This window comes from Fonsecaea monophora (genome assembly GCF_001642475.1).
Source record: "Fonsecaea monophora strain CBS 269.37 chromosome Unknown Scaff14, whole genome shotgun sequence".
In the NCBI taxonomy this organism is placed as follows: Eukaryota; Fungi; Ascomycota; class Eurotiomycetes; order Chaetothyriales; family Herpotrichiellaceae; genus Fonsecaea; species Fonsecaea monophora.
Genome location: NW_019173945.1, coordinates 217042 through 241124, shown reverse-complemented (window position 1 = coordinate 241124; position 24083 = coordinate 217042). Strand labels below are relative to the sequence as shown.

The 24083-nt window shown below is 52.0% G+C and overlaps 6 protein-coding genes across 6 annotated transcripts; 4 read left to right on the top strand and 2 right to left on the bottom strand.

The window, feature by feature from the left end:
• Window positions 1-360: 360 nt before the first annotated feature.
• Window positions 361-1569, top strand: AYO21_03029 (hypothetical protein; the record flags this gene model as incomplete). Its single annotated transcript, XM_022653004.1, has 1 exon — window positions 361-1569. The coding sequence occupies one exon, from the start codon at window positions 361-363 to the stop codon at window positions 1567-1569; it is 1209 nt and encodes a 402-aa protein (XP_022514698.1).
• A 376-nt stretch (window positions 1570-1945) lies between these two features.
• AYO21_03028 (hypothetical protein) lies at window positions 1946-2581 on the top strand (the record flags this gene model as incomplete). The annotated part of the gene is made up of 2 exons (XM_022653003.1): window positions 1946-1953; window positions 2038-2581. 2 exons carry the CDS (start codon window positions 1946-1948, stop codon window positions 2579-2581), a joined length of 552 nt encoding a protein of 183 aa, XP_022514697.1.
• Window positions 2582-3726: 1145 nt separating this feature from the next.
• On the bottom strand, window positions 3727-5403 carry AYO21_03027 (hypothetical protein; the record flags this gene model as incomplete). The annotated part of the gene is made up of 1 exon (XM_022653002.1): window positions 3727-5403. The coding sequence occupies one exon, from the start codon at window positions 5401-5403 to the stop codon at window positions 3727-3729; it is 1677 nt and encodes a 558-aa protein (XP_022514696.1).
• A 1313-nt stretch (window positions 5404-6716) lies between these two features.
• On the bottom strand, window positions 6717-13337 carry AYO21_03026 (hypothetical protein; the record flags this gene model as incomplete). Its single annotated transcript, XM_022653001.1, has 5 exons — window positions 6717-9606; window positions 9656-11158; window positions 11197-13006; window positions 13060-13100; window positions 13162-13337. 5 exons carry the CDS (start codon window positions 13335-13337, stop codon window positions 6717-6719), a joined length of 6420 nt encoding a protein of 2139 aa, XP_022514695.1.
• A 3086-nt stretch (window positions 13338-16423) lies between these two features.
• On the top strand, window positions 16424-17818 carry AYO21_03025 (hypothetical protein; the record flags this gene model as incomplete). The annotated part of the gene is made up of 2 exons (XM_022653000.1): window positions 16424-17632; window positions 17693-17818. 2 exons carry the CDS (start codon window positions 16424-16426, stop codon window positions 17816-17818), a joined length of 1335 nt encoding a protein of 444 aa, XP_022514694.1.
• Window positions 17819-19831: 2013 nt separating this feature from the next.
• On the top strand, window positions 19832-23608 carry AYO21_03024 (tho complex component; the record flags this gene model as incomplete). Its single annotated transcript, XM_022652999.1, has 5 exons — window positions 19832-20092; window positions 20154-21227; window positions 21363-21403; window positions 22607-23053; window positions 23107-23608. 5 exons carry the CDS (start codon window positions 19832-19834, stop codon window positions 23606-23608), a joined length of 2325 nt encoding a protein of 774 aa, XP_022514693.1.
• Between the last annotated feature and the right edge of the window lie 475 nt (window positions 23609-24083).

Sequence of the window (24083 nt, the reverse complement as noted above, 5' to 3'; positions counted from 1 at the left end):
TGAGACGACCAGCGAACTTCGGGTGTATACAACAGTATAGTGTAAAGTCAAGTTTGCAGCGTCCAAAGATCAACCACCGTTTAGTTGTTCAACGCGTTGTGGAAGGCGCAGACGCGCGACTCGATGCATGGTCCACCGTAGCCCCTTCACGCAAGGCTGTATCTCAGCCTTACCCCGTTCTGACATGTCTCAAGGCGCGTCATTTCCCCAATGTGACTCTACACAATTCCACGTAGAGCAACCGGTATTTATCCTCTTCCCGGGACGATTTCGTACAGTTGCCGTCGTTGAAGTACTTTGATTGTCTGGCAAGCCACTCAGCTCCATCACTCAAATTGGAACCCCGGTTCACCATTAACCATGGACATCAAGCAACTACTCTTGCAGCCGGTAAACAGACCAATCTCTTGTATTGAGATGCATACTTGTGGCGAACCTACACGAATCGTCATTGACGGATATCCTAATCTCCATGGGACGCTGCTGGAACAGCGTGCGGAAGCAAAGACCAAATATGACTCCCTCCGGCAGCGAGTCTTGCTGGAGCCTCGCGGGCACTATGACATGTACGGTGCAATACTTCGCCCACAAACGGAGCTCACCACGAGCGGCAAGGCCGACATGGGTGTTCTCTTCATGACTAACGACGGCTACTCTACAATGTGTGGTCACGCGACCATTGCGCTGGGACGGTTTCTCGTCGACACACACGACCTCGCTATATTCCCGAGAAGAAATGAGATAAAGTACGATCCTCACACCCGTTATGCAGTCATAAACCTCCATGCCCCATGTGGGCTCGTTGAGGTGACTGTGCCGACGAATGAAGATGGATCGGCATCTGACCCTCAACGCCCTGTCTCCTTCGTTTCCGTCCCTTCCTTTGCAAAGGGTATCAATATCACAATTCCTGTACCCGCACATCTACGGTGGTCCGAGCTCCAAGAAGACAGGACCGAAGTACGCGCGAGCTTTGCGTACGGTGGAGCGTTTTATTGTATTGTTGCGGCTGTGGAGCTAGGATTTGCTAATGGCCTTAGAGCAGTCGACCTTGAAGCATTGAATCGTGCTTCGCGGGGTCTTAAATCAGCAATACTGGACAACGCATCTCTCTCACGCTACTATGAGCATAGAGCTGAGCCGGAGATGTCCTTTCTGTATGGAGTGATTGTCACTGACCACATGGAGGCACAGAACGAATCCGTGTCCGGATCTGAGCTGGGCGTATGCTATTTTGCTGCCGAAGAAATCGACCGCTCCCCAACTGGAAGTGGAGTGGCCGCTCGTGCAGCACTGGCGTATCGTGACGGGACTCGCAAAGCAAACGAGTCGTGGGCATATCATTCTTTGGTTTCCAAGCTCGGGATCGGTCCGCCGTTTATCGGGACGGTTTTGGAGCGAAATATGGTCGGTCAACCCGATGAACCATCGGCAACTTCTGAAGACATGGAAGTGAGAGTCAAGGTCGAGGGCCAAGCTTACTACACTGGATTCAGCACCTTCTCCGTGGAAAAGGATGACCCGCTGGGAGACAGTGGATTCGCTTTCAGGAATCTGAGTGTTCCATGAGCAAGGTGAATGGCATGAAGGATGTTGCGGACAGAAGGGACAAAAGTCGACGAGGCCGAGCACATAGTATGTACTGTACGGTAGACTTTTTAATCAACTCATGCAATGAATCCGGCCGGGTGTTTCCGCCACCCGCGTCATCCTCAAGCCCAGAACATTTGTTCTTTCACCAGCGCCAGACACAAGATCACTTTAACGTCTTAGGCAAACTGGACACTTCTGTCAAAATTGTAGACAGAGTGGTGTGAATTTCTACCTGTGGCACGACCTCCGGATACTGAACAAAAAGATGGCCTGAAGAACAAAGAGTACAGTGCCCACTGCCGATCCGCCTGGTCCTTTTACGAACATTTCCCTGCGACAGAACCCGTCCAGCATGTCAACGTACGTTTTTTTCGCCCCGTTCCCAGATTTGTCACAAGACGATTTGAATTCAAGGTAAAAAACTAACATATTTTACGCGCACAGGAACCGCTACTCGTCGTTAAATCGGCGCGCCGCCCCAGCCTCGTCGGCCCTCTTTCAAGACTACCCCGGCTCGCGCCCATCCTCCTCATCCTCCGGGCAGAGGCCCAGCAGCTATGCCTATCCGACCTCACAACCAGCGAATTCCTCTTCACCGTACCTGACACCGTACTCCTCCACAAATGGCCACAGCACGCCGCAGAGGCCGTCTTCGGGGTTCCGACCCGCGACGCCCAACTCCAAGGGACAATATTCCGCCTCGGTTCTGGAAGAACTCGAGTCTCAGAATGAAATCACCCAGACCACACTCCTGAGCCAAAAGGTGTCGCAGCTAAAGTCCCTCACAGTCGCCATCGGCGACGAAATCCGCGACTCGTCCCAACTTGCGCAGTCGATTAATGATACCTTTGAGAATACGGGCGTCAGGTTACGGGGTACGATGAGGAGGATGCTGCGCATGGCAGAGCGGACCGGGGTGGGTTGGAGAGTGTGGGTGTTGTTTTTCATCGCCGTGTGGGCTCTGTTTGCCTACGTGTGGCTATTCTGAGTGGGAAGCTCGCGACTGAGGGCATGGGAGAGAAGCTAAAAGAAGACCTTGCAATCAAGCGAGGGTTCATGTTGCGCTGAGACATTGTACAGAAGTACCTTGATTGGATCGGACCTGGACGTGGGCGATTGAGTCGATGGAAGGGCTTCTGCAGCAGTGCTGATTCACCTCGAACCAGAAGATGCTTGAGTCTGCCCAGAATCATACCATGGACAATACAGCTACAAGGCACCATGCGACACGATTCCTTTCGAGAACAACACCACCTGGCTCCCTCTCACTCCCTCTCTCATTCAATCTCTCAAATCCACACCACCTTCAACCAGAGTCGACTTCTGTGGCTGCCATCCCCACACAACCCACAGCCTCTCCGAACCTCAAAGCAGCACATAACACACCCCTCACATTTCTCACTCTTGTCCGAAAACCTCGTCCTTCCACCCCTTACCCCCCAAAAGAGTACCAAAACTGGTTTCGGTTTCATTACATGACCAAGTGTCCCAGAGCGAGCAAGGCGTTTTCCTGGATGGAGCAAATGAATGTCTATTTTGTTTTCTTTTTTTGTAAACACAAGGGATTCCACGCAGCGCAGCAGGGCAAATAACGGCAGGTAGGGGCAGGCACCACAAGAGAGGAAAAAGGAGAGTGTGTGAATATGACTGTTTTCTTGGACCTTTTTGAACGAGATTGAATGGATGGATAGATGAATCCTCGACGTGTTCGTGCTCCTGCTCGTGATGTCATGTGATGTGATATTGCTAGGAGAGCTAGCCAAGTGCGTTCGCGTTCTGCAAAGTGCTTTGTGGTCCGGCAATCGCCCGGTGAATTGCTGTGACTCTGCAATTCTGTAATTAATGTAATGTAATACGAGTTGAGTTGGAGAGAGTGAGAACCCTTGGAAGGGATCTATCTGTTTGTCCTCAAAGGTATCCGTTGGTGGAGATGGAGATGGAGATAGAAGCGGATAGGGTCTTCTCTCCTTTCAGCAAGCTCTTCTTCAGGCCTATAAACCACAGACAGTGTGGGGACCAGAGAGCCTCTCGCGAGAAAGACAGTCAAATCAATATCCTGACATGTCGGCCATATTTGACTCATAGTACTCTTGAACAACAAGACGCCATGCCAGGACAGCCCTTCTTGGGGATTCATTCTGCCCGTCTCCGTGACCCCAGAAACCGTCCAGTGCGTCTTCCCCTTCCTCGCTGGTCTTGTCCTTGACCTGACAATCCTTCACCCCCACTCGCATTTGAGTTCGCATTCACAGGCGTGTCCCAATCCAGTGCTGCTCCCCCTGGTCGGTCCTGCGCTCGGCCAGAGCCGGCGACTTGAGTATGGGGAGATGGGGTGAACAGCCCGCCACTTGAGGTACCGCCGGGGAGAGTCTGTGCGGTGCCAGGAGCAGCTGCCGTCGTGCCAGTGTCGATATTGTTTCTTCTCCTCGTCGCACGCTGAAATAATGTTCTCCGGGCACTTCCGCTCCCACCAACAACTGCTGCTGCTGCACCGTCAAGCCAGTTACGTGCCGCGGCGGCGCGACTTGGGCTTCGATTATTGTTATCATCTATTTCCGGTCGGGCAGCGCCGTCCCCGGGTGTAATCTCTTGTCCCGTCGTTCCGCCGGCAGCCCCTCCCCTCAAATTTCTAGGGGCAGCAAACGGATCCGGTGTATCCAGTTCCAAGTCGGTGTCGACTTCTTCCTCATTAACGTCAAGCGGGCTATCCAGAATCGCTGGTGTGTGGTTGAGTTGATGCCGCGTATTCGGGAGTCCATGATGGTAATGGCGTTGACGGTTCCCAGACACGATCCTGGCGGCGCGTATGGCAGCATCGGGAGTAGGCCTGGCATGCACTCCACGCCGAGTGATTATCTGTCCATGTGTCTGGGGCGAAGGGGAAGGTCCTGTGATCCATGGGCCAGAGCTGCGCGGCATCGAGATGCGGTCAGAACTGGGAGGAGGGCGTAGATTCTGAGTTTGGGCCATTGCAGTGGTCCCAGGGCCTTCACTTTGACCAGGAAGGACGGATATGTCCATCTCACTCTCCTCGAGTTCTGTGTCCGTATGTTCCCACATCTGGTCATCTTCTGCTTCAGGAACATCTTCGTCTAGGTCATGCTCGGCGATGGCGGCGTTGCTACTTTCAATAGCGTGGTCATCAAATACCTCATCCTGATCGAGCATAGAGTCCGTCAAGTCCTCAGCATCCCGTTCATCATAGCCATAATCACTTCCTGAAAGTGGGAGACGCACACCTGCGACTGTTGCGTGCATACCATCCCTTCCCATCGCAAGACGACCAGGAGGATGGCGACTGGTTGCAGGTGGGTGGGGTAACTGTTCTTCGTCGTCAGTGTCCGGCTCTCGACGGGTATCGTAGACCCAGTTTCCGTCCGCCCCAACAGGATCAGGCGACATGGGTTCAACGTCGTCGTCGTCGTCGTCGTCGTCCTGGTCATCCGCATCGGGAATCTCATCATCGAGATCGACTTGTAAAGCCTCGTCATCTTCGCCTTCATCAATTCCATGGTCAACATCCTCCTCACTTTCTTCATCTTCCTCTCCATCCAAGTCCGCCTCATCAGCGTCGGGGATATCTTCGTCTAAGTCCCTCTCCCCTTCATCCACTTCACCCTCTCCCGCCTCGTTCAGCCTCGCCAGTCTTTCCTGCTCCTCCGTTTCCTGAGCTTGCCGCTCTTGGAGTTCGACCTCTCTCAATTGCCTTTCGACTTCCTCCCTTTCGACCTCTTCCTCCCGTCTCCCGAGCATCGTCTTGGCACATCCAGCCGGCTTGAGCCAGCTATAACCGTACATGGCGATGGCCATTTTCCGTTGGGAGATAGTTCGTTCATCAGCAGATAGCGCGACAAGTGTATTGTTCCGGTTGTTGATGTTTGCATGGTGAGATTTGGGGCGGCGGGACGACGATGGATGCTGGTGAGGATGTTGGTGTTGATGAGATGTATTCGATGTCTCGGATCCCGAGAACGTAGTAGTGAGAGGCGGAAGAAGAGATGCTGGCGGAGGGGGAAGTAGGGGGAGTGAGGATGTAAAGAACATTGTGATCAATATTGATTGTGGTGAACTGTGGTGAAATTATTGTGTCAAGTCGGATTCAGGGTTTTGGCGACTGAAGTGGTTGTAAAGTTGTCGACTAGGTTGTTCGACATCGGCCTTTTTTCGAGAATATGGGGCTCTTTCCACTTGATGACTCCCTTCGCCGCGACTCTCGTCTCGACTTTTGTGTGTTATGACGTGAAATGTGTTGCTTGGTGTGTAGATCAAAACGCGTCGCGACGCAGACACTTGTTTCTCAGGACCATACGTATAATTGATGACCGGCGGCCTAGCTGCAGACTCGTATGTAGGCGAACGAAGAACCAATTCCTGTAATGCTGTGAACTAAACAGATTCCTCACAGCACATGATGTGGAATAAAGACAGTTGGTCAATTAAGGTGTGTTTTCAATGACGAAGAATCTAGGGCAAGCGCCGATATAAGCTTATGATACTATAACTCAACTACGGCCAATCATACATGGCAAACGTCATTTTAACATCCCTAGTGCAACCTCGACTGTTTAGGTCATGCTAATTCGACCATGAGAGACCGACCATGTTGGAATATTTCTCTCTTTCTAGCGGTCAATGTGTCAGAAATATGATCCCAAAAAGGGTGGATTTTCAAATATATATTTTGTTGTGCTATCTACAGGCCTTTGGTATTGATACATTCCCATTGGCAGTCTGCAGCACCTCTTTTCTTTCTGATATCTTCCAAGGTGCATCACACTCGACCTCTCCATTTGTTGTTCCAAAACACGTTTCCCCCCAAAAACCCAAAATGGCTCGAGTACGACTGATACATATCTGCACCCTGGGAGCATCAAAAAACCCTCACTCATCAGAGGTCGTAATAACCAAAAGGCATGACCCATTGCAGATTCCATTGGTCATTTCATCTCGCATCTCATGATCTGAAAAGCGCTCATCAGGGTATCTCGCATACTGGCCGATCGCGCTTACCATGCCAAATCGTGAAAGACAATAGAGAAAGCCATCCCATGTCATTTTAGATGCTCACTGCTGCATCCTGCTTTCATAAACAATCACTAACATCGATTCGACCGTTAGAGAAATCATGCAGCGACTTTTATTTCGGGACCACGTTTGAAATTTTCGGCAGCATGCGCCATATCGCCATGCTTATGAGCCTTGGACTCTTCAGGGGTGGGGACAGCGTCATGCGCAGCTCGTTGGATGATTCCACCTGTAACGGGAAGGATGGATCCGGTGCCCATGAGGAAGCTGTCGACCTGTCGAGCACATTGACGACCTTCATTGATACCCCACACAATGAGAGATTGGCCACGTCGGCAGTCACCGGCAGCAAACACACCCGGAAGGTTGGTGTTGTACATGTTCTTTGGCGTCTTGATGTTCTTGCGCGGATCAAGCTCCACTTGGCTTTCAAAGAGACGGTCGTCAGGGCCAAGGAAACCCATAGAAAGAAGCACGAGATCCGCTGGGAAGTACTGCTCACTTCCCTCCCTGGGTTTCATGTCCCAGCCACCAGTGGCGGTCTTTGTCCAGTCTACACGAGTCGTATTGATGCCCACGACACGTCCATCCTCGACCACGAAATCCTTCGTCATCACACAGTATTCACGAGGATCTTGTCCGTAGTGTTGCTTGACTTCTGTGTGACCGTAGTCCACGCGGTAAATTCGCGGCCACTGGGGCCACGGGTTGTCGCGAGCGCGTTCCGGAGGAGGTTGAGGCAAGAGCTCAAAGTTGGTAATTGACTTGGCTCCATGTCGAAGGGACGTGCCGATGCAATCATTGCCGGTATCTCCGCCACCGATGACAATAACATGTTTGTCTTTCGCAGAGATGTAATGACCATCACCCAGCTGAGAATCAAGTAACGACTTTGTGTTTGCATGCAAGAATTCCATCGCAAAATGGATACCTTCAGCTTCTCGATTCTTGATCTTGAGGTCACGAGGAACTTGGGCACCGGTAGAGATAATCACCGCGTCGTTGTCCTGGCGCAGAGACTCAAGACTGACCTTCTCCCCAGGACCAACCATTACCCCAGTCTCAAATTTAACACCCTCAGCGGCCATGAAATCAACTCGTCGTTGCACAATTCGTTTGTCGAGTTTCATGTTAGGGATGCCATACATCAGTAAGCCGCCAGCGCGATCGGACTTTTCGTAGACTGTGACACTATGCCCAACACGATTGAGTTGATCAGCTGCAGCGAGACCTGCTGGACCCGATCCAATGACAGCGACTTTTTTGCCGGTCCGTTCTTGGGGCGGGTTTGGTACCATCCAGCCCATCTCGAATCCTTTGTCGATGATGGCGCATTCAATGCTCTTGATACCAACCGGATCTTCGTTGATCCCCAGGACACAAGCTCCTTCACACGGAGCAGGGCAAACCCGACCGGTGAACTCGGGGAAGTTGTTGGTCATGAGGAGACGATTGAGGGCATCTTTCCATGCGCCGGAAAATACCAACTCGTTCCATTTGGGGATGATGTTGGAAATTGGACATCCAGTGTCTGATTGACAGAATGGGACACCACAGTCCATGCATCGAGCAGATTGATACTTCAGTTCGTCTTCGTTCAACCTTGAAGAGAGCTCGGCCCAGTCCTTGACCCGAGTCTTCGGGTTGCGGTATTTCTCGCTCCGGCGAGAATACTTCATGAAACCTCGAGTCTTGTCAAGAACCAAAGCAGCTTTGTGCTTGGCTTGATCTGCATCACCATTAATGCCTTCCTCGATGTCGAGCATGTTTGCTTTCTTCTGCTTGGCCTCTTTCTCGGCAGCAGCATCACGCTGTTCTTGATGAAGGTTGCGGACAGGGTTGCCTGGTAGTATCGGCAAAGGGTACTCTGCTTTCTTTGCTTCTTCGGCCTTCTTAGCCTGCTCCGCCAACACCCTCTTGTAATCCGTGGGTAGAATTTTGACGAAGCGCGGGAGCGCTCGATTGAATTCAAGTAGGATACGTGCAGCCAACTCGGAGCCAGTGTAGTGATGATGGTCCTCGATCATACCCCGAAGGAACGCGATCTCCTCGGGGGTTTCGACACCCGACACTTCCACCATTTCCATGTTGATCTTGGAGTGGAAGTCTTGGTTCATGTCGAGAACATACGCAATCCCACCAGACATTCCAGCGGCGAAGTTACGTCCAGTGCTGCCCAGAATGACAACACGACCGCCGGTCATGTACTCACAACCGTGATCGCCCACACCTTCGACAACGGCATTGGCACCCGAGTTTCGCACGGCGAAGCGCTCGGCAGCCACACCCCTGAAATAGCACGTACCACTTGTGGCACCATAGAGACAGACGTTGCCAATCAAAATATTCTCCTCGGCCTTGAAAACAGCACTACGAGGGGGGTAGATGATCAAACGGCCACCCGAAAGACCCTTGCCAACGTAGTCATTGGCGTCGCCTTCCAATTCGAGAGTAACACCTGGCGCGAGATAAGCTCCGAACGATTGACCGGCAGAGCCTCGGATGTTGACGTGAATAGTGTCCTGAGGGAGACCGGCTTCACCATAGCGCTTGCTGATTTGGTATGACAATGTGGCACCTAGTGCACGATCGGTGTTGACAATGTCAGTCTCTATTCGGCAGGGGAGCCCCTTCTCCAGAGCAAGCTCGGATTCGGAAATCAGCTTGTTGTCCAAGCGAGTGTGGAGTTTGTGGTCTTGCTTTCGGACGTTGTAGGTCGCGACGCCAGGCCGGATAGAATGTGCCGGCGTGAGAATGAGGGACAGATCGATATTCTGAGTTTTCTCCGTTCGTAGATCTTCGCGCACTCTCAAAAGCTCTGCATGTCCGACCATTTCATTGACCGTCCTCAATCCAAGCTGGGCCATGATCGCACGGAGTTCGTTCGCGACGTAATAAAAGAAGTTGATGACATGCTCAGGAGTACCCTCAAACTTCTTTCGAAGGAGAGGGTCTTGAGTAGCGATACCAACCGGACAGGTGTTCAAACTGCAAATCTGTTAGCACGTAGTAGAATCGAGGGGGTGGATGTTCATACTGGCACTTGCGCATCATAATACAGCCCATGGAAATCAGTGGTGTTGTAGCGAAGCCCCATTCTTCGGCCCCAAGCAGACAGGCAATTGCAACATCGCGACCAGTGCGGAGCTGGCCATCGGTTTGGACAATGACTCGACCTCGTAGATCATTGAGCACCAGAGTTTGGTGGGTTTCAGCTAGACCAAGTTCCCACGGAAGGCCGGCATACTTGATACCAGTCCACCTTGAAGCGCCAGTGCCACCATCGTGACCAGAGATCAGAATGTGGTCAGCCTTGGCTTTTGCGACACCTGCTGCGACAATACCGACACCGACCTCGGACACCAACTTGACAGACACCCTGGACCGCGGATTGGAGCACTTGAGATCGTAAATCAACTGCTTCAGATCCTCGATAGAGTAGATATCGTGGTGGGGAGGTGGAGAGATGAGACCGACACCGGGAGTAGAATGTCGAGTGCGGGCAATCGGCTCAGAGACTTTGTGACCAGGTAACTCACCTCCCTCGCCGGGTTTGGCGCCTTGAGCCATCTTGATCTGAAGCTCATCAGCGTCGGCTAGGTAGTTTGACGTGACGCCAAATCGACCGGATGCGATCTGTTTAATGGCAGAGCGCATGGAATCGCCGTTCGCCATCTGCAAACTTCGTTCTGGATCCTCGCCGCCTTCGCCGGTATTGGATTTGCCACCAAGTCGGTTCATAGCCACGGCCAGTGTGGAATGCGCCTCCATCGAGATGGAACCATAGGACATAGCACCGGTAACGAAACGTCGCACAATCTCTGTCCACGGCTCAACCTGATCAATCGGCACAGGAGCACGCTGCTCGAAGTCAAAATCAAGCATTCCACGGAGAGTGCAGCTCTTGATCTGCTCGTATTCTGAAAGAGAATAGGCCTCGTACGACTTGTCGTTCTTGGTTCTGACGGCGTCCTGAATGTTTGCAATACTGACCGGGTCATTGATGTGAGGCTGGCCACCGTCTCGCCAATGATATTCCCCGGATTCTGGCAAACCAGGGATTTCTCTGACGTGTCGAGATGGATATCCTCTCTCGTGTAATGCGAAGGCATCTTGCGCGATGAGCTCAAATGTCATGCCGCGCACACGAGTGGCGGTGCCAGTAAAACATCTATCAACAACAGTGTCATCAATCCCAAGAGCTTCGAAAATTTGTGCACCCTTGTAAGATTGCAGGGTCGAGATACCCATCTTACTCATGACTTTTAGAATGCCACCATCACAAGATGCTTTATAGTTGGCAATGATTTGTTGATCGGTCAATTTCTTCTTGATCAGCCCCTGCTGGTTCATCTTGAGGATGCATTCCATAGCAAGGTATGGGTTGATACCATCAGCACCATAGCCGACGAGTACGCACATATGGTGCACCTCTCGTGCTTCTGCTGTTTCGATGATGAGAGCCGCGCGAGATCTCCACTTGTTTCGAACCAAGTGATGGTGCACCATTCCAGTGGCGAGAAGCGAGGACACGGGCACTCTATCTTCGGATGTTGCTCGGTCAGACAGAATAATGACCTTGTCGCCTCGTCAATTGCCTTGGTAGCTTCATCGCAGATATCGTCCAGGGCCTTCATGTAGCCATCAACGCCTGACCACTTATCGAACGTGATGTCAATTGTTCTCACAGTCCACTCCGGGTTGTATCGATAAATGTTCTTGATGGCGTTGAATGTCTCAGTCTCGAGGATTGGAGAAGGGAGCAAGAGCCGGCCACACTGAGATTCATCCATCTCCAGGAGATTGCCTTGAGGGCCCACGTAACACTCGAGAGACATGACGATTGCTTCTCGAATGGGATCTATCGGAGGATTGGTCACCTGGGCGAAAAGTTGTCTGAAGTACTCATAGAGGAGCCGGGGTTGCTGTGCAAGGCATGCGAGCGGTGCATCGTTGCCCATTGAACCGAGGGCTTCCTTGGAGTCAGCGGCCATAGGTCCAAGCAGCAAACTGACCTGCTCGAACGAGTAGCCAAAGGCTCGAAGTCGAGGATCTTCTTGGATGGTGGATTCTGTGAGCTTGTAGTTCAAATCGACCTCCTTGCTGATCGCCTCATATACCTGAGGCATCTTCATCAAGTTCTTGTTCAGCCATTGTTGGAAAGGTTGTCTGTTTGCAACAGTGGCCTTGAGTTCGGCATCGTCGATGATACGACCTGCCTGGGTGTCGACCAACAGCATCTTTCCCGGCTGCAGGCGACCCTTGATGATCACTCGTTCCGGTTCGATGGCAATTGTACCAACTTCCGAGGCGCAGATGATCCTATCATCGTCCGTCACGTAGTAGCGGCACGGTCTAAGACCATTTCGATCCAAGTTAGCGCCACAGTACCTGCCGTCCGAGAAGGTAAATAGAGCGGGACCATCCCACGGCTCCATCAAACAGGCAGCATATTCGTAGAAGGCGGCTTTCGCGGGATCGATGGCGGGATTACCCTGCCACGCCTCGGGAACCATCATCATGACCGCTTCGGGCAAAGAAAGCACTCTGTTCATCACCAAAAGCTCCAGGACATTGTCAAATGCAGCGGAATCAGAGCCTCCATCCTCGACAATAGGGAAGAGCTTCTCGAGCTCTTCGCCGAATAGGTCAGACTTCAAGACACCCTCTCGCGCTCTCATCCAGTTCTTGTTCCCTCTGAGCGTGTTGATCTCTCCATTGTGAGCGAGCCATCGAAGCGGCTGTGATCGATCCCACGAGGGAAATGTGTTGGTGGAGAAACGGGAGTGTACCAGAGCGAAGTGGCCTTCATAGTCCACCGAAACAAGGTCATGGAAGTATTGATAAACTTGGACCGGAGCCAGCTGCCCCTTGTAGACGATGTTTCTGTTGCTTAGAGAGCAAACATAGAACCATGGTTTCCACCGCGGATCGTGCGAGACAGTCTTTCTTAGGATATAGAGTCGCCGCTCGAACTCGACGTCATCGAATTGTTCAGGGTCGGTGATTTCAGGTTTGTTGCCAGTGCCGTAAGCGGAGGTCAGGACGACGAACGGTTGCAGGATGATGGGCTCGCGCGACAACGCCGCAGGACCAAGCAGGGTGGAGTCCCGGGGAACCTCTCGCCAACCCAGTGTGCGCAGACCTAGTGACTGTGCGGCCTCTTCGAAGCTGAGGGTAGCATGTTTCAGCATCTCAGTGTCGGGTTTGAAAAAGAGGTTTCCCGCTGCATATTGGCCCAGGGGAGGTAGCTCTACTCCGACTTCGCGAGCAAAGTTCTTGACGAAGAATTTATGAGGAATGGATGTCATGACACCCGCACCGTCGCCATCTCGTGCATCTGAACCAACGGCACCCCGATGGGTCATGTTACATAGGAGGTTCCGCGCTGATGAAAATCAGTCTCATGGCCCAGAGAATACTTATGGGAGCGAAACCTACCATCGCTGATGATCTTGTGGCTCGCCTTGCCCTTGATATTGCTAGAATATGTGTCAGCAACCCAAGGTTTGTAAAGGCGTTTCCTCCTAGAGTGAATCTTACGCGGCAAAGCCTACACCGCAGGCATCTTTCTCGAGGCCAGGGTCGTACAGACCTTGCTTCTCTGGCAAAGCCTCACCCCAGCCATAGCCCTTGTCGGGCTGGTACGGAGTGTACTCTTCCTGGACCTCTGATATATCGATCTCTTGCTGTCTTCGTTCCTCGGCTACTGAGCCCATCCTATGGTCGACTAGCGACGGCGTTTTCTGAAGGAGAGTATAGAGGAGAGACGGGCAGCAACTGCTGTCAGGTTGGTCGTTGGTGTTGTTTTTGTTGGAATAGAGGAAACGCTGCACCAGGGCAGTGGATGGTCTGATGTCCGGCAGCAAGGAGGCTGTCTCTCTGTATGGTGAGCTCCAGCACCCGCAAGTGTGTTCGGAGGAGGACTGTCAGGTCGAGGCAGTGTCGAGCTGAAAGCAAAGAAGACAGAAGGATGAACGGGTAGAGGGTGTGGACGAGAGGAAGAAAAGAAGAATTTTGGGTCAGGCAATGTCAGTCCAGCGACCAAAGGTGTGGGGTTGGAATTTCGACAGTGCAGAACTTTCTACCCTCGTCAGTTAGTGTCAGTGCGCAAGGAGAATTGGCCACTGGCAGTATAGACGACGCGGAGAGTGGTTGCGACAGGCTGATCCAGCATGTGATGTCGGCAAATGGAGGACCACCTTCGCTAGATGCACTAGGTCGAGGATTCGTGGTTTACAAAGCACGGACTGTTCTGGCAGGTAAAAAAACTTCACCTCGAACCCGATCGTTACAGCAACAAAGTGTGAAGCAAGCAGTCCCAGAATAAGCTGGGAGCACCAGTTTCCAAGGTGGGGGGCAGCCCCAAGATTGTTAGTGGGGGGCGCTCGGAAGGCAGCTACGCAGTTCTGCATCATGGGCAGCTTGTTTGGAGGCATCCGATAGGTGGCATGGCGTTATCCTCCCAACCTCTCCATCACGATGCATGTGCTGATAAGAACCGCGCCAACCAATCACCATCATCGCTTTTCCACTACATTACATCTTGGAATCTCAAGCTGTAGAAAATTTTTGGCCGTGACCGGCGCCCTCCTCCTCAGTCCATCTCCAGGGCACTGACTGGTGCCACTGGTGCCACTCATTCTCATACCTAGGTAAGCTTGTCCATCCAGTTCCTGTGTGTCATAGCCCTAGCTGCACTCCACCTGCAAAAAAGTCTAGACGCATCAGATTTCCCCAATATGCTTCTGCTCCTCGCTTACATTCCAGGCCAACCAGAGATGACGGGCGTGAAGTGCGCTGCTTCGACCCAACGGCCTTTACCGCGAGCCTCTCAGACAGAACCCGGGCGCGCATTGTACTACATACACCGAGCACACCTGACAGTCAAAAATCCTCTTCCGGCATTGCCCGGGCCATGACTACTGCAAACAACGGAAAAAGAAAATTCTCACGCCCTGCTTTCTTGCGAGAATAGAAGAAGCTACTGAAAGAAGTTATGGGCTCCTGCTGACTTACAAGGCCAGCAGCGAGCAGGATGTGTTTGCCCTAAAAAACTAGCCACATATTCTGTCGCCATTCACAATGCGATATTGAAAAAGCGCTGTCACGAGAGATCCTTCATGTCCAAGAGGTTTTTTGCATGAAAGCGGTGCTTCCGTCCTGTTGCTGGGAAGACGCACCCCACGCTGGGGGGCGTTCGCCAGCTGGTAACATGCACGGGGGAGATGGCTGATCAGGTTGCATCACACAGCTCCAGTCGAAGCGAGCCAGTGCCATGTATGAATTGCTGGGTATTTTCGCCCTGGTACCACAGCGCCCCTCGCGAGCAACGAGTCGCCGCGGAAGGACCAGTTAGATTTCGGCTGATTTACTTTACTCATTCCACCATCCATCGGCTCTCGAAGAGATCATGAACTTTCAATAGCCTAGAAACCAATCAGAAGTGGGAACACCCATGCTGATGCGGCCACCCAAGTGCCGCTCGCTCGGCGGCACTAAAGTCGCCCATCCGAAATCGGACACTCTGAAGCTCTTGTCCCCTGTTCCTGGCGGGACCCTGCATGCAGAATGAACACATCAACCCTCTTCAAGCCCGAGCCGCATTCAAATTCCGCTCTGTTCATTGGCAGATCTGAAATCCATTTTATGGAGCTTCGCCCTTACCCTGTGGAGCTTTTCCCATGGCTTTGGTTGCTGTAGGCTGTCATTGTCTGGATGTGGAAAATATTATGATGGGTGTAAACAACAGCCTGGAATATCCTCGGTCGAAATCCCCGCCAGTGTGTTGGTACTTAAGAGCCTGGTCGTCTGGCGGGTTCCCTTGAGTGGATTCTGCTCACTGTTTCACCACGGCCGCTGCACTCAAGTGAATGGCGCCCAATGTGGCTCGACCCGGCTGCAACGGGCTGCAGGTGCGATTCTATGTGTCCACGAAATCAGACTGCATCCTTCAGTCTACGCGAAATCGCCTCTGCCTTCGGGGATCGTCGGCCTCAGGTGTCCAAGCCATACAGACAACCATTGGCCACCTCGCAAAGATCGTCCGTTTCGCTCGGGTCAGGCTGAGAATAGGCATGTATATGGTAATGATTTCTAGGTGACTGTTCACCCCAGCACAAGTTCCGCTGCACAGTAAGAGGGGGAATAGTTGCAGCAAAGGTCCTGTCTACCGTGTGCATCTGCCACGGGTTGGAGATATCTTGTTGCGATGCTATAGCATAACTACGCTGGATACGAGGCGGTTGTGATGGCGTCGCGTAAGCGGTTTTCTGATGGAGGAATCGGAAGGAGGTCATCTCTCGTGGACAAGGCCACGGCTTCGTAATGCGTTTTCTAAAAGAGATGCTAATCTCTGGTCCAATGAACACACCAATTCCCCCAGGTTGGGCACTCTGTGAGGTAATAGAATGGTGTCGCATACCAGGAACTCCAGGCGTATGCGACCAAGCACTTGTTTCTGGGGTATATCGGATTCTTATTCGATAGCTACTCGAATCACAGTGTCGTGTTGTGATGCACCCAGAGCCAAAAGACCATAATATTGGACGCCAAGCCCTTTGCATTGTGTGATGATGGAGAAATATTCTTCCGTTGCGATTTTTCGCGTCTCCAAGACTCGCGCGTTAGCGACACCTTCCCCGGATTGAGCAATGCCAGCGAGATCGTCACGTCTTTTTCTTCATTCACGACAGGTATCTACTCCCGGTTCAAGAACTGAGTAGTGCCGTGGATAGGGCCAACGTCCTTCGTAATTGCGCCGGGCTGGGCTTGAATTTTGCACAAACGACGAACGGCGTGTACGATGAGTCTCTTCGGGGCCTCAACTACGAACCAGGCGCAGCCTGCGAAAACTGGCTTCTTCTCCTTCAATAATCCTTCCTCCAGCCAACCGGCCAACTCGACGTCTCTCTTCGGTCAGCCGCAGACGCAACAAACACAGCAGTCACAGCAACAGAGCAGTTTACCGACATTCAGCTTGGGCGGTCCCAAATCGCAGCCTCAACAAGGAGGTGGTTTGTTTAGCACATCTACGCAGACACAACAGGGTGGAGGTCTGTTTGGGCTTGGATCGCAGCCCCAGCAGCAGTCTGGAGGCCTGTTTGGAGCGACACAATCTCAGCAGCAACCGGGTGGTCTATTTGGCGCGACACAATCTCAGCAGCAACCGGGTGGCCTATTTGGCACTGCGACTCAGCCGCAACAACAAAGCGCGTTTGGGTTTGGTCAGTCACAACAGCAACCTCAGCAGCAGCCACAGCGACCTCTAGACCAGACGCTGAGGTTCGGACAATCGCAACAAGGACAACCGGGAACCCAGTCACTATGGGAGGAAGGACGTGGCCTCAATGTCTACAGATCAATACCAGTACAGATGAACATCGTCAAGAACAAGTGGGACCCCACCAGTTTATCCTCACCCCTGCGGACGTACCTATACCAGCATGTGGAGAGTGAGACAGATGCATTGAAATACCGCCCGGGGCCGGGAGAAGATGAAGACAAGTGGGAAGAAGCAGTTTCCCGAAGACCGGGACCTGACTGGGTACCTCTTTTGGTGCAAGGATTTTTCCAACTAGGCCGCAAAGCTCAGATACAAATGGAGGCCGTCCAGAGATGCAACATGATGCTCCAGGAAATCAATACATCACTCGACGTACAATTGGACAAACATCGCCAGAATGTGGCTACACGGTTGGAAGACTGTAAGAGACGACAAGCCTCGGCAGCCCAGCGGACGCTAGTACTGGCAGTCAAAGTCCAAATCTTGCGCAATCGAGGCTATGTGATGGATAACGCTGAAGAGGAATTGAAAGCGAAATTGGAGAAGTTACAACGCGAGGTCTTTGACCCCTCTCTCAATGCACGAGAGCAAGAAGTCTGGGCGAGGATGTTGGGGATTCGTGAACGCGCGAAGCGGCTCAAGGTCGAAATGGAGAAGCTCGCACCTGCGGGTGCCACCAACGGGGAAGACACAACACTGGACGAGGAAACTACCAAAGCTGCTAAGAAGGTGAGTAACTGAGCCCTGGAGCAGAAACAACGCAATTACTGACTTCTCCCAACTACGCAGACACTGGAAGCCTACGAAATTCAGCTACGACATCTACAGAAAGAATTGGAACTCGTACAGCAAGAATTTGACGAATGGGAGAAGATTTCGAGGGACAGAGATAATGATATCCCCAGGCGGAGGTAATCGAAAGGTAGGAAACAGGAACAAATAGGGCGCAAACAGTTGGCCAGGGCCGGTACGTGCTGGTGTGGTGCACCACTTGCGTGCAAGGTCAAAACAAGGCGAAGCAACAACACATGAATAGAGACTGTCAACAACATTTGAGATCCATGAATTGAGAAGATGTCGTCTGCATCAACAATAATACCCGTTCGAACAAGAGTCAGACGGTCCCAGCTGCTGTTCTCTAGAGAACGATAGTATACAAGCTAATGTACAGAGAGGTTTCCCTCCTGCCTGATCCTCATCTCGATATACCGGGGCCTGCTTTAGCGGGGGAGCTTGCTCATTTGCATGCCCTGTGGCCCATCTGATTCGGGAGGGACGCAACTCTTGTTTGCCAGTCGGGTAATGGTACTAGCAAGGCATCGAAAGCTGAAATCGACAGGGTAGTCTTAGAAGAGTTTGCTCGCCCAGTCGACAACGTGAGGGGCTAGTTCCCAAAGATGTCAGCATCGGTCAGGCTCGAACATTTCTATATTTGTGTTTTCGTTTTTTGGCTCAACAGATTTGGATTTTTTGGGTTCTCATTCCCGCCTTTTCCTTGTTCTTTCCGCGGTCGGGTGCACTACTTGTTCTCTGCGCTAGATTCCCGAACTGGACAATCTCCCGGCAGAACGTGACAGGACGAGGGTTTTCGAGGAAAAGTTGAACAGGGGGTGGAGGTAACGTACAGAACCAGAGTGCGATGCAGGCAACGGTGAAGAATTGCACTTGGGCAGTGGCTTGAGCCTCGCCCTCGCGGATCTCTTTCTCGGAGAGCTGTTCGTGCGCTGTTTCAGGACACAGATTGTCAGCCCGTGATAATCGCCAACTCGCGATGGACATGTGAAGGAAGATAAGCGCCTGGAGGGTTTCGGAAGGGAGACTTACGTCCGCCAAACATTGTGGAAAAGTAGGAAGTGGTTTGTGTCGGGGTGAGGGTCTTGAGAGCAGACTGCCAGCTAAAGAGGCCCTGGGGGTGTTGAGCAGGTTGGGAAGAAACGGTCTCGAACTCTTTCGAAAATTAAGCAGAGAGCAGAGTCTGGATGAGCAAGTCAAGGACTGGTGTGTTTCGTGGTGCCAGTCGGAATTTCTTGGTCTGATGTCGACGAAGGTCGTTTGACTTTCCGCTTTGGAGAACCTTGAGATCTCTCCACATTTCGGCAAAATGCTTTGAGAACATCTTCCTCTCATTCATCTTTAGTGACCTAGCCAACGAGGAAATAACATCTCTATGCAATGGCCGCTCAAGTTCGAATGGGTACTTCTTACGTCGAAAGCTAGCTCCTGCCACTCTTTGCCCTGGTATAATGCCAGATCTGCCCTGTCTAGTGATGTCTCTACTCAGACAACGGCCATCTTACCCGTCAAGATGTGCTTCCCTCGCAACATCCAGTATACGGCTGGGTGCAGACCTTCTAAGTTCAGGTAGTCTCGGGTGATCACCTCCTAGACTTCGTTGCGACCAGTCGCAGGCATCCGCGGTCGCACGTCCGACTGACTAGACAGCTCGGTCCGCCATCTACATAACTCCCCAGTATATAACCCTTTCTGGGTTTCGTTTCGGTCATGTTATCGATGCTGGACATTCTGGCACGCACCATGTGCGACCCGAAGGAGCACGTGGGCAAGTCTAGACAGATTACTTCAACGGTAAGGTTTGGTTAAGATTCTTCTCTAGTCCGATCAGCATTCCCACGGTTGATGCTCGGGACGGACAACGGAGTCAGTACTGAGAACTCACTCTACTAATTGGTGCTATGCATGAAACTGGTGCTTTTATCTTCTTGTTCGGGACTATGTTGTTGTAATCCATGCATTCTGTCGCCTGACAGAAGGCCTTATGACGACAGGTGGAAGCATTCGAATATTAGAGACGCAGTCTCGTTCTCCGGCCTCATGCGCCTTGGTGTTCTTTAAGGGCTGTCTCTCCAGTCTCCCACACCTGGGTTTTCTCGAGGCACCAGTACCTTCAGAATAACCGGGAAAGCCGTCATGCCATTTGCGCATCTCCTCCGTCACCTCTCTCGTCAGGGGAGGAATTTTCAGAATGTCTCTTCACCCAAGGGTATCTCTCCTGAGAGTCTTATCGTCGTTCTCCACGATCATGGACGGGTCGACGATACTATTCGCAGCCAGCTTCAAAACACAAACAGGGAGGAGATCCTAGCCATCGAGAAGAGGGTCAAAAGACTACTCGACATGTGCCTCGTATTCATGGCCTGGATTATGTTTGCTCTGAATTCTTTTGACCGAGTACGTGGTTATGATCGCTCCGAGTTTTAAACCACCAGAGGCTAATGCTACATCCCTGCAGAGCAGTCTTGGGAATGCTCGAGTCATGGGCTTGCAGCAGGATTTGGACATGGATTCGAATCAATACGGCCTCAGCATGATGCTCCTTTTTATTGCATATGTCATGGCACAGCTTCCCTCGAACTACTACCTGGCAAGGGGACGCCCCTCAATCTACCTCCCTGGCGTGATGGTTCTTTGGGGGGGTGTATGTACGGCCACCGCTTTCGTGAAGACTCCGTCGCAGTTATACGCGGTGCGCTTTATTCTAGGTCTCCTGGAGGCACCGTTCTGTGCCGGCTGCCTTTTTCTCATTTCGTCCTGGTACACAAGAACTGAGCTTGGACTACGCAGTGCCATAATTTTATCCGCGCCGATGACAGCAAACGCTTTCTCTGGCCTTGTTGCTTTTGGAATTTACGACACAATTGATGGAGCAAAAGGTCTCGAGGGTTGGCGCTGGCTGTTTATTGTAGGCGGCGCCAGCACGGTTTTCATTGCTGGGGTCGCTTTCTACGTCCTACCTGATTTTCCGTTCAATACTCGCTACCTCTCGGACAAAGAGCGGGCAGTGGCGCAGCTGCGATTGATCGCCGACGGTGTGCAGGTTGCTGAAAGGGACAACAGCCGCTGGCAAGGCCTCGTCATGGCTGTGAGAAGCTGGCTGGTGTGGATTTTCGCAGGGATGTTCTTGCTCTTGTCGATCGGTGCATCAGTACACAACTTCTTCCCCTCAGTCGTAAACACGCTTGGATTCTCCAGAAATACGACCTTGTGGATGACAGCACCGCCGTACCTCATTGCGGTTGTCGTCACCATTGCCAACAGCCTATTCGCCGACCGACATTGCAACGCTTCCTTCCACGTTATTGGGCCAGCAGCACTGGCAACCCTCGGCTTTTTGCTATTCCTGCTCGATCAAACGTCCACACGACGCGGCGTGTGGATTCGCTACGCCGCAGCATTGCTCATGGTCGTTGGAGCACATTCTGGCTATCCCGTGGTTCTCTCTTGGGCACAGAAGACAATCCGCCAGCCTAAAGAGATGCGAGCCTGCGCTATCGCCATTATTAGTGCGTCTGGAAGCATATCACAGGTGAGTCAAAGTTATATCATATGGCTAGTGATCAGTTAGTCAAGAGGGAGATTGTGCCATGAAGACTTCCTTTTAAGATATTCTGTCTTCCATACTCATCTAACAGGACTTCGTGGTGCTGATCCGCTTTTACAGATCATCACTTCCGAACTGTATCCGAACCGCTGGGCACCGAAGTACGTACAGTCGATGAGTTTGAATACCTCATGCGCGCTAGGAGCCATAATACTCGCAACTTTCATGCGTATAATGCTGCGACGTCGAAATAAGAGACTTGACCAAGAGGCGGCTACTACCACCGCTTTCCAAGACATACCGGGTTCGGATACAGCACGACAGACGATGGAGCTTTCGTCGTGGAGATACATCACTTGACTTGTCGACTTTGTGGAACCAGATCGTCTGGTGCGATGAGGCTGGCAGGGTCCGCTCAACGGCAAGAATCAAACGCACCAATCCTGATAACGGAAACATCGATCCTCGAATGAACTCAGGGGCTATCTGTGCGAGCTCTGCATTTTGGGCAAGTCATGGAGCCATTCGGTTTCGCCTCTCCTGCATACGTGTACGAGTCGAGTTCAAGAACCCATGCGTGGCCAATAATCGCGGTACAATGTGGTGGGACCCGGTGCCACCGCTGTGCCCTTGCCCCTGGGTCGCAGGCATCACGTTTTAGGGCCCCCAATGGCCCCATGGGCAGAGAGTGGACGTTTCGACCACCGCAGATGTCGAGTACTAGATTTAGAGGGCTCAGTGGCCTTTTCACGACACTTGTTCACCGCAATTTGTCATCTATGACAATCTCTCCGTTGGGGCGGGCCATTATCAAGGACAAATTAAGCAAAGCAACTGGTAGCCAAAATACCCCATGGTTTTCTGCGACCAACAGTCAAACGAATTGATTAGTCCGGAACCAATCAGTCCGGGGCTCCCGATCTACGAGGGGCCGAGGGGGCTAATCCCCTTTACGGCGCCCAATTTCGCATATCAAACTTGCCGGGCACTCTAGGTTTGCCCATTGTTCAACGTACCTATCGCGTTAACCTTTCAAAATCGTGGAGCGTGCTCGCCGTTTGGAGCCCAACCAGTCGTGAAGGCAGCCGCTGGCTCTAGACTTGTCTCTTCCCGTGTCTGGCCCGTTTCGACAGAGACCACGGTATGAGGCGCCAGTCCCTGAGACGGATATGTGATGCCTGAACTTTGGAAATGGATTGGTCGCGGAGCAAATCTCTGTTACCCAAGGCAGACGCTAGCCAGGCATCACGCAGACTGCGGCTCTCTCTTGCCCGTGTCAAAGTTGTTCTTTAATGCTCTTGCAACGAAGGCAAAGGCTGCGCCCAACTTTGTCCTCGAGGTTCAAGTGGCTCTTGTAGCCTTAGCTCCTCGAACGCCTACCAAAAACAAATCTACGTGTACGAGAAGGTACAGCTGCGGCACCGTTCGCAAATGTCGCACAATAATGTACCGGCAGCGGTCTCCCCCTCAGACCCAACGGCCCATCCCACAGGAATATCCAGTCCGACGACGGAAAAGTATCCAGCAGATACCTCTGCATTCCAACAATATCCTGAAGTGGTGACTCAGCACCATACCCAGCCTCACATGCAGCCTGACTCGATCTACCAGCAACCACAATACCCTTATGGCAATGGCTATGCAGCAGAAAAGGGCGTGCCCGTATCACCACCTCCCAGACCTAATCCCTGGGGCCTGTCCCCGCTGGCATTTGGATTACTGATAGCAGCGATTACCGCTGTTGTGGTAGGCGGCGCAGTAGGTGGTGGTGTGGGCGGGGCACTATCAGGAAACAAATCGGACTCATCCAGGTAAGAAGAACTTGTACTCATATATAGATGATGGGTATGCTAACACAATCAAGTGCACAAATCTCGACAACGACTGTCACTTCAAGTATAACAACTTCCCCAACAACCACCACCTCTGGTCTGCCAGCTCCCTCATCACTGGAAAATTTCGTTGTTCCCGAACCCTACTATGTCAACACGCTTGAAAATCCTGGCTGCGCAGACGGCAACTCCCGCATCGACGTCCAGTACGACACCTCTTTTGACCTCTTTTGCGGCGTCGACATGCTCAACCACGTTGCCGATGAGAACAACCCAGACTTACAGGTTGCTGATATTGTGGGACTGTTTGCCTATAGTCTCACGGATTGTCTGTACGCTTGCTCGAGCGCTACACACTTCGCACAACTTTACGGTCAAGACGAGGCGGGTGGAAATATGCAGCCCTGTGTCGGGGTAACTTGGACATACCAGATGGCACAGAGCAATTCGTCAAATTTTGCTAATTGTTGGCTGAAGAATGGAACATCGACTGGATTTCAGTGCAATACATGTATCAGTGGCAAGGTGGTTTAACCCTAGCCCTTGTCCTTGTCCTAACCCTGACCCCGGAACTCTGGTTTTCCGCTTCCTCTTCGAGAGGGCGTCCCCGAGAGAGCGCGGCTGGAGAAAATTTGGACGTCCAATTGTTGTTATAATATTGTGAGAGCCTCAATGATATCGCTTTAACTTGGGATGACGACAGTGTACGAGGTATTGCAGAGGCGAATCTGTCGAATGCTAATAAATTCTACTCGGCCGACCACTTGCACACTGTGTCTCTGACCAATAGGAAATAATGCCTGATCCCCGCTCATTATTGACTACTGATTCAGATACCTCGCCTGGTCAAGTGGCTAGTAATATGCTATGACTCGCGCTCACCACACTTGGCATCCACCTTCATTTCCCCCAGTTCATTCATCACTTGCTCGTAGTTTTGTCTTTGAAGTCACAAATATCTGTTGAGGAACTTGTTTATATCGCACTCACTTGCCTTCTCATCTGACCA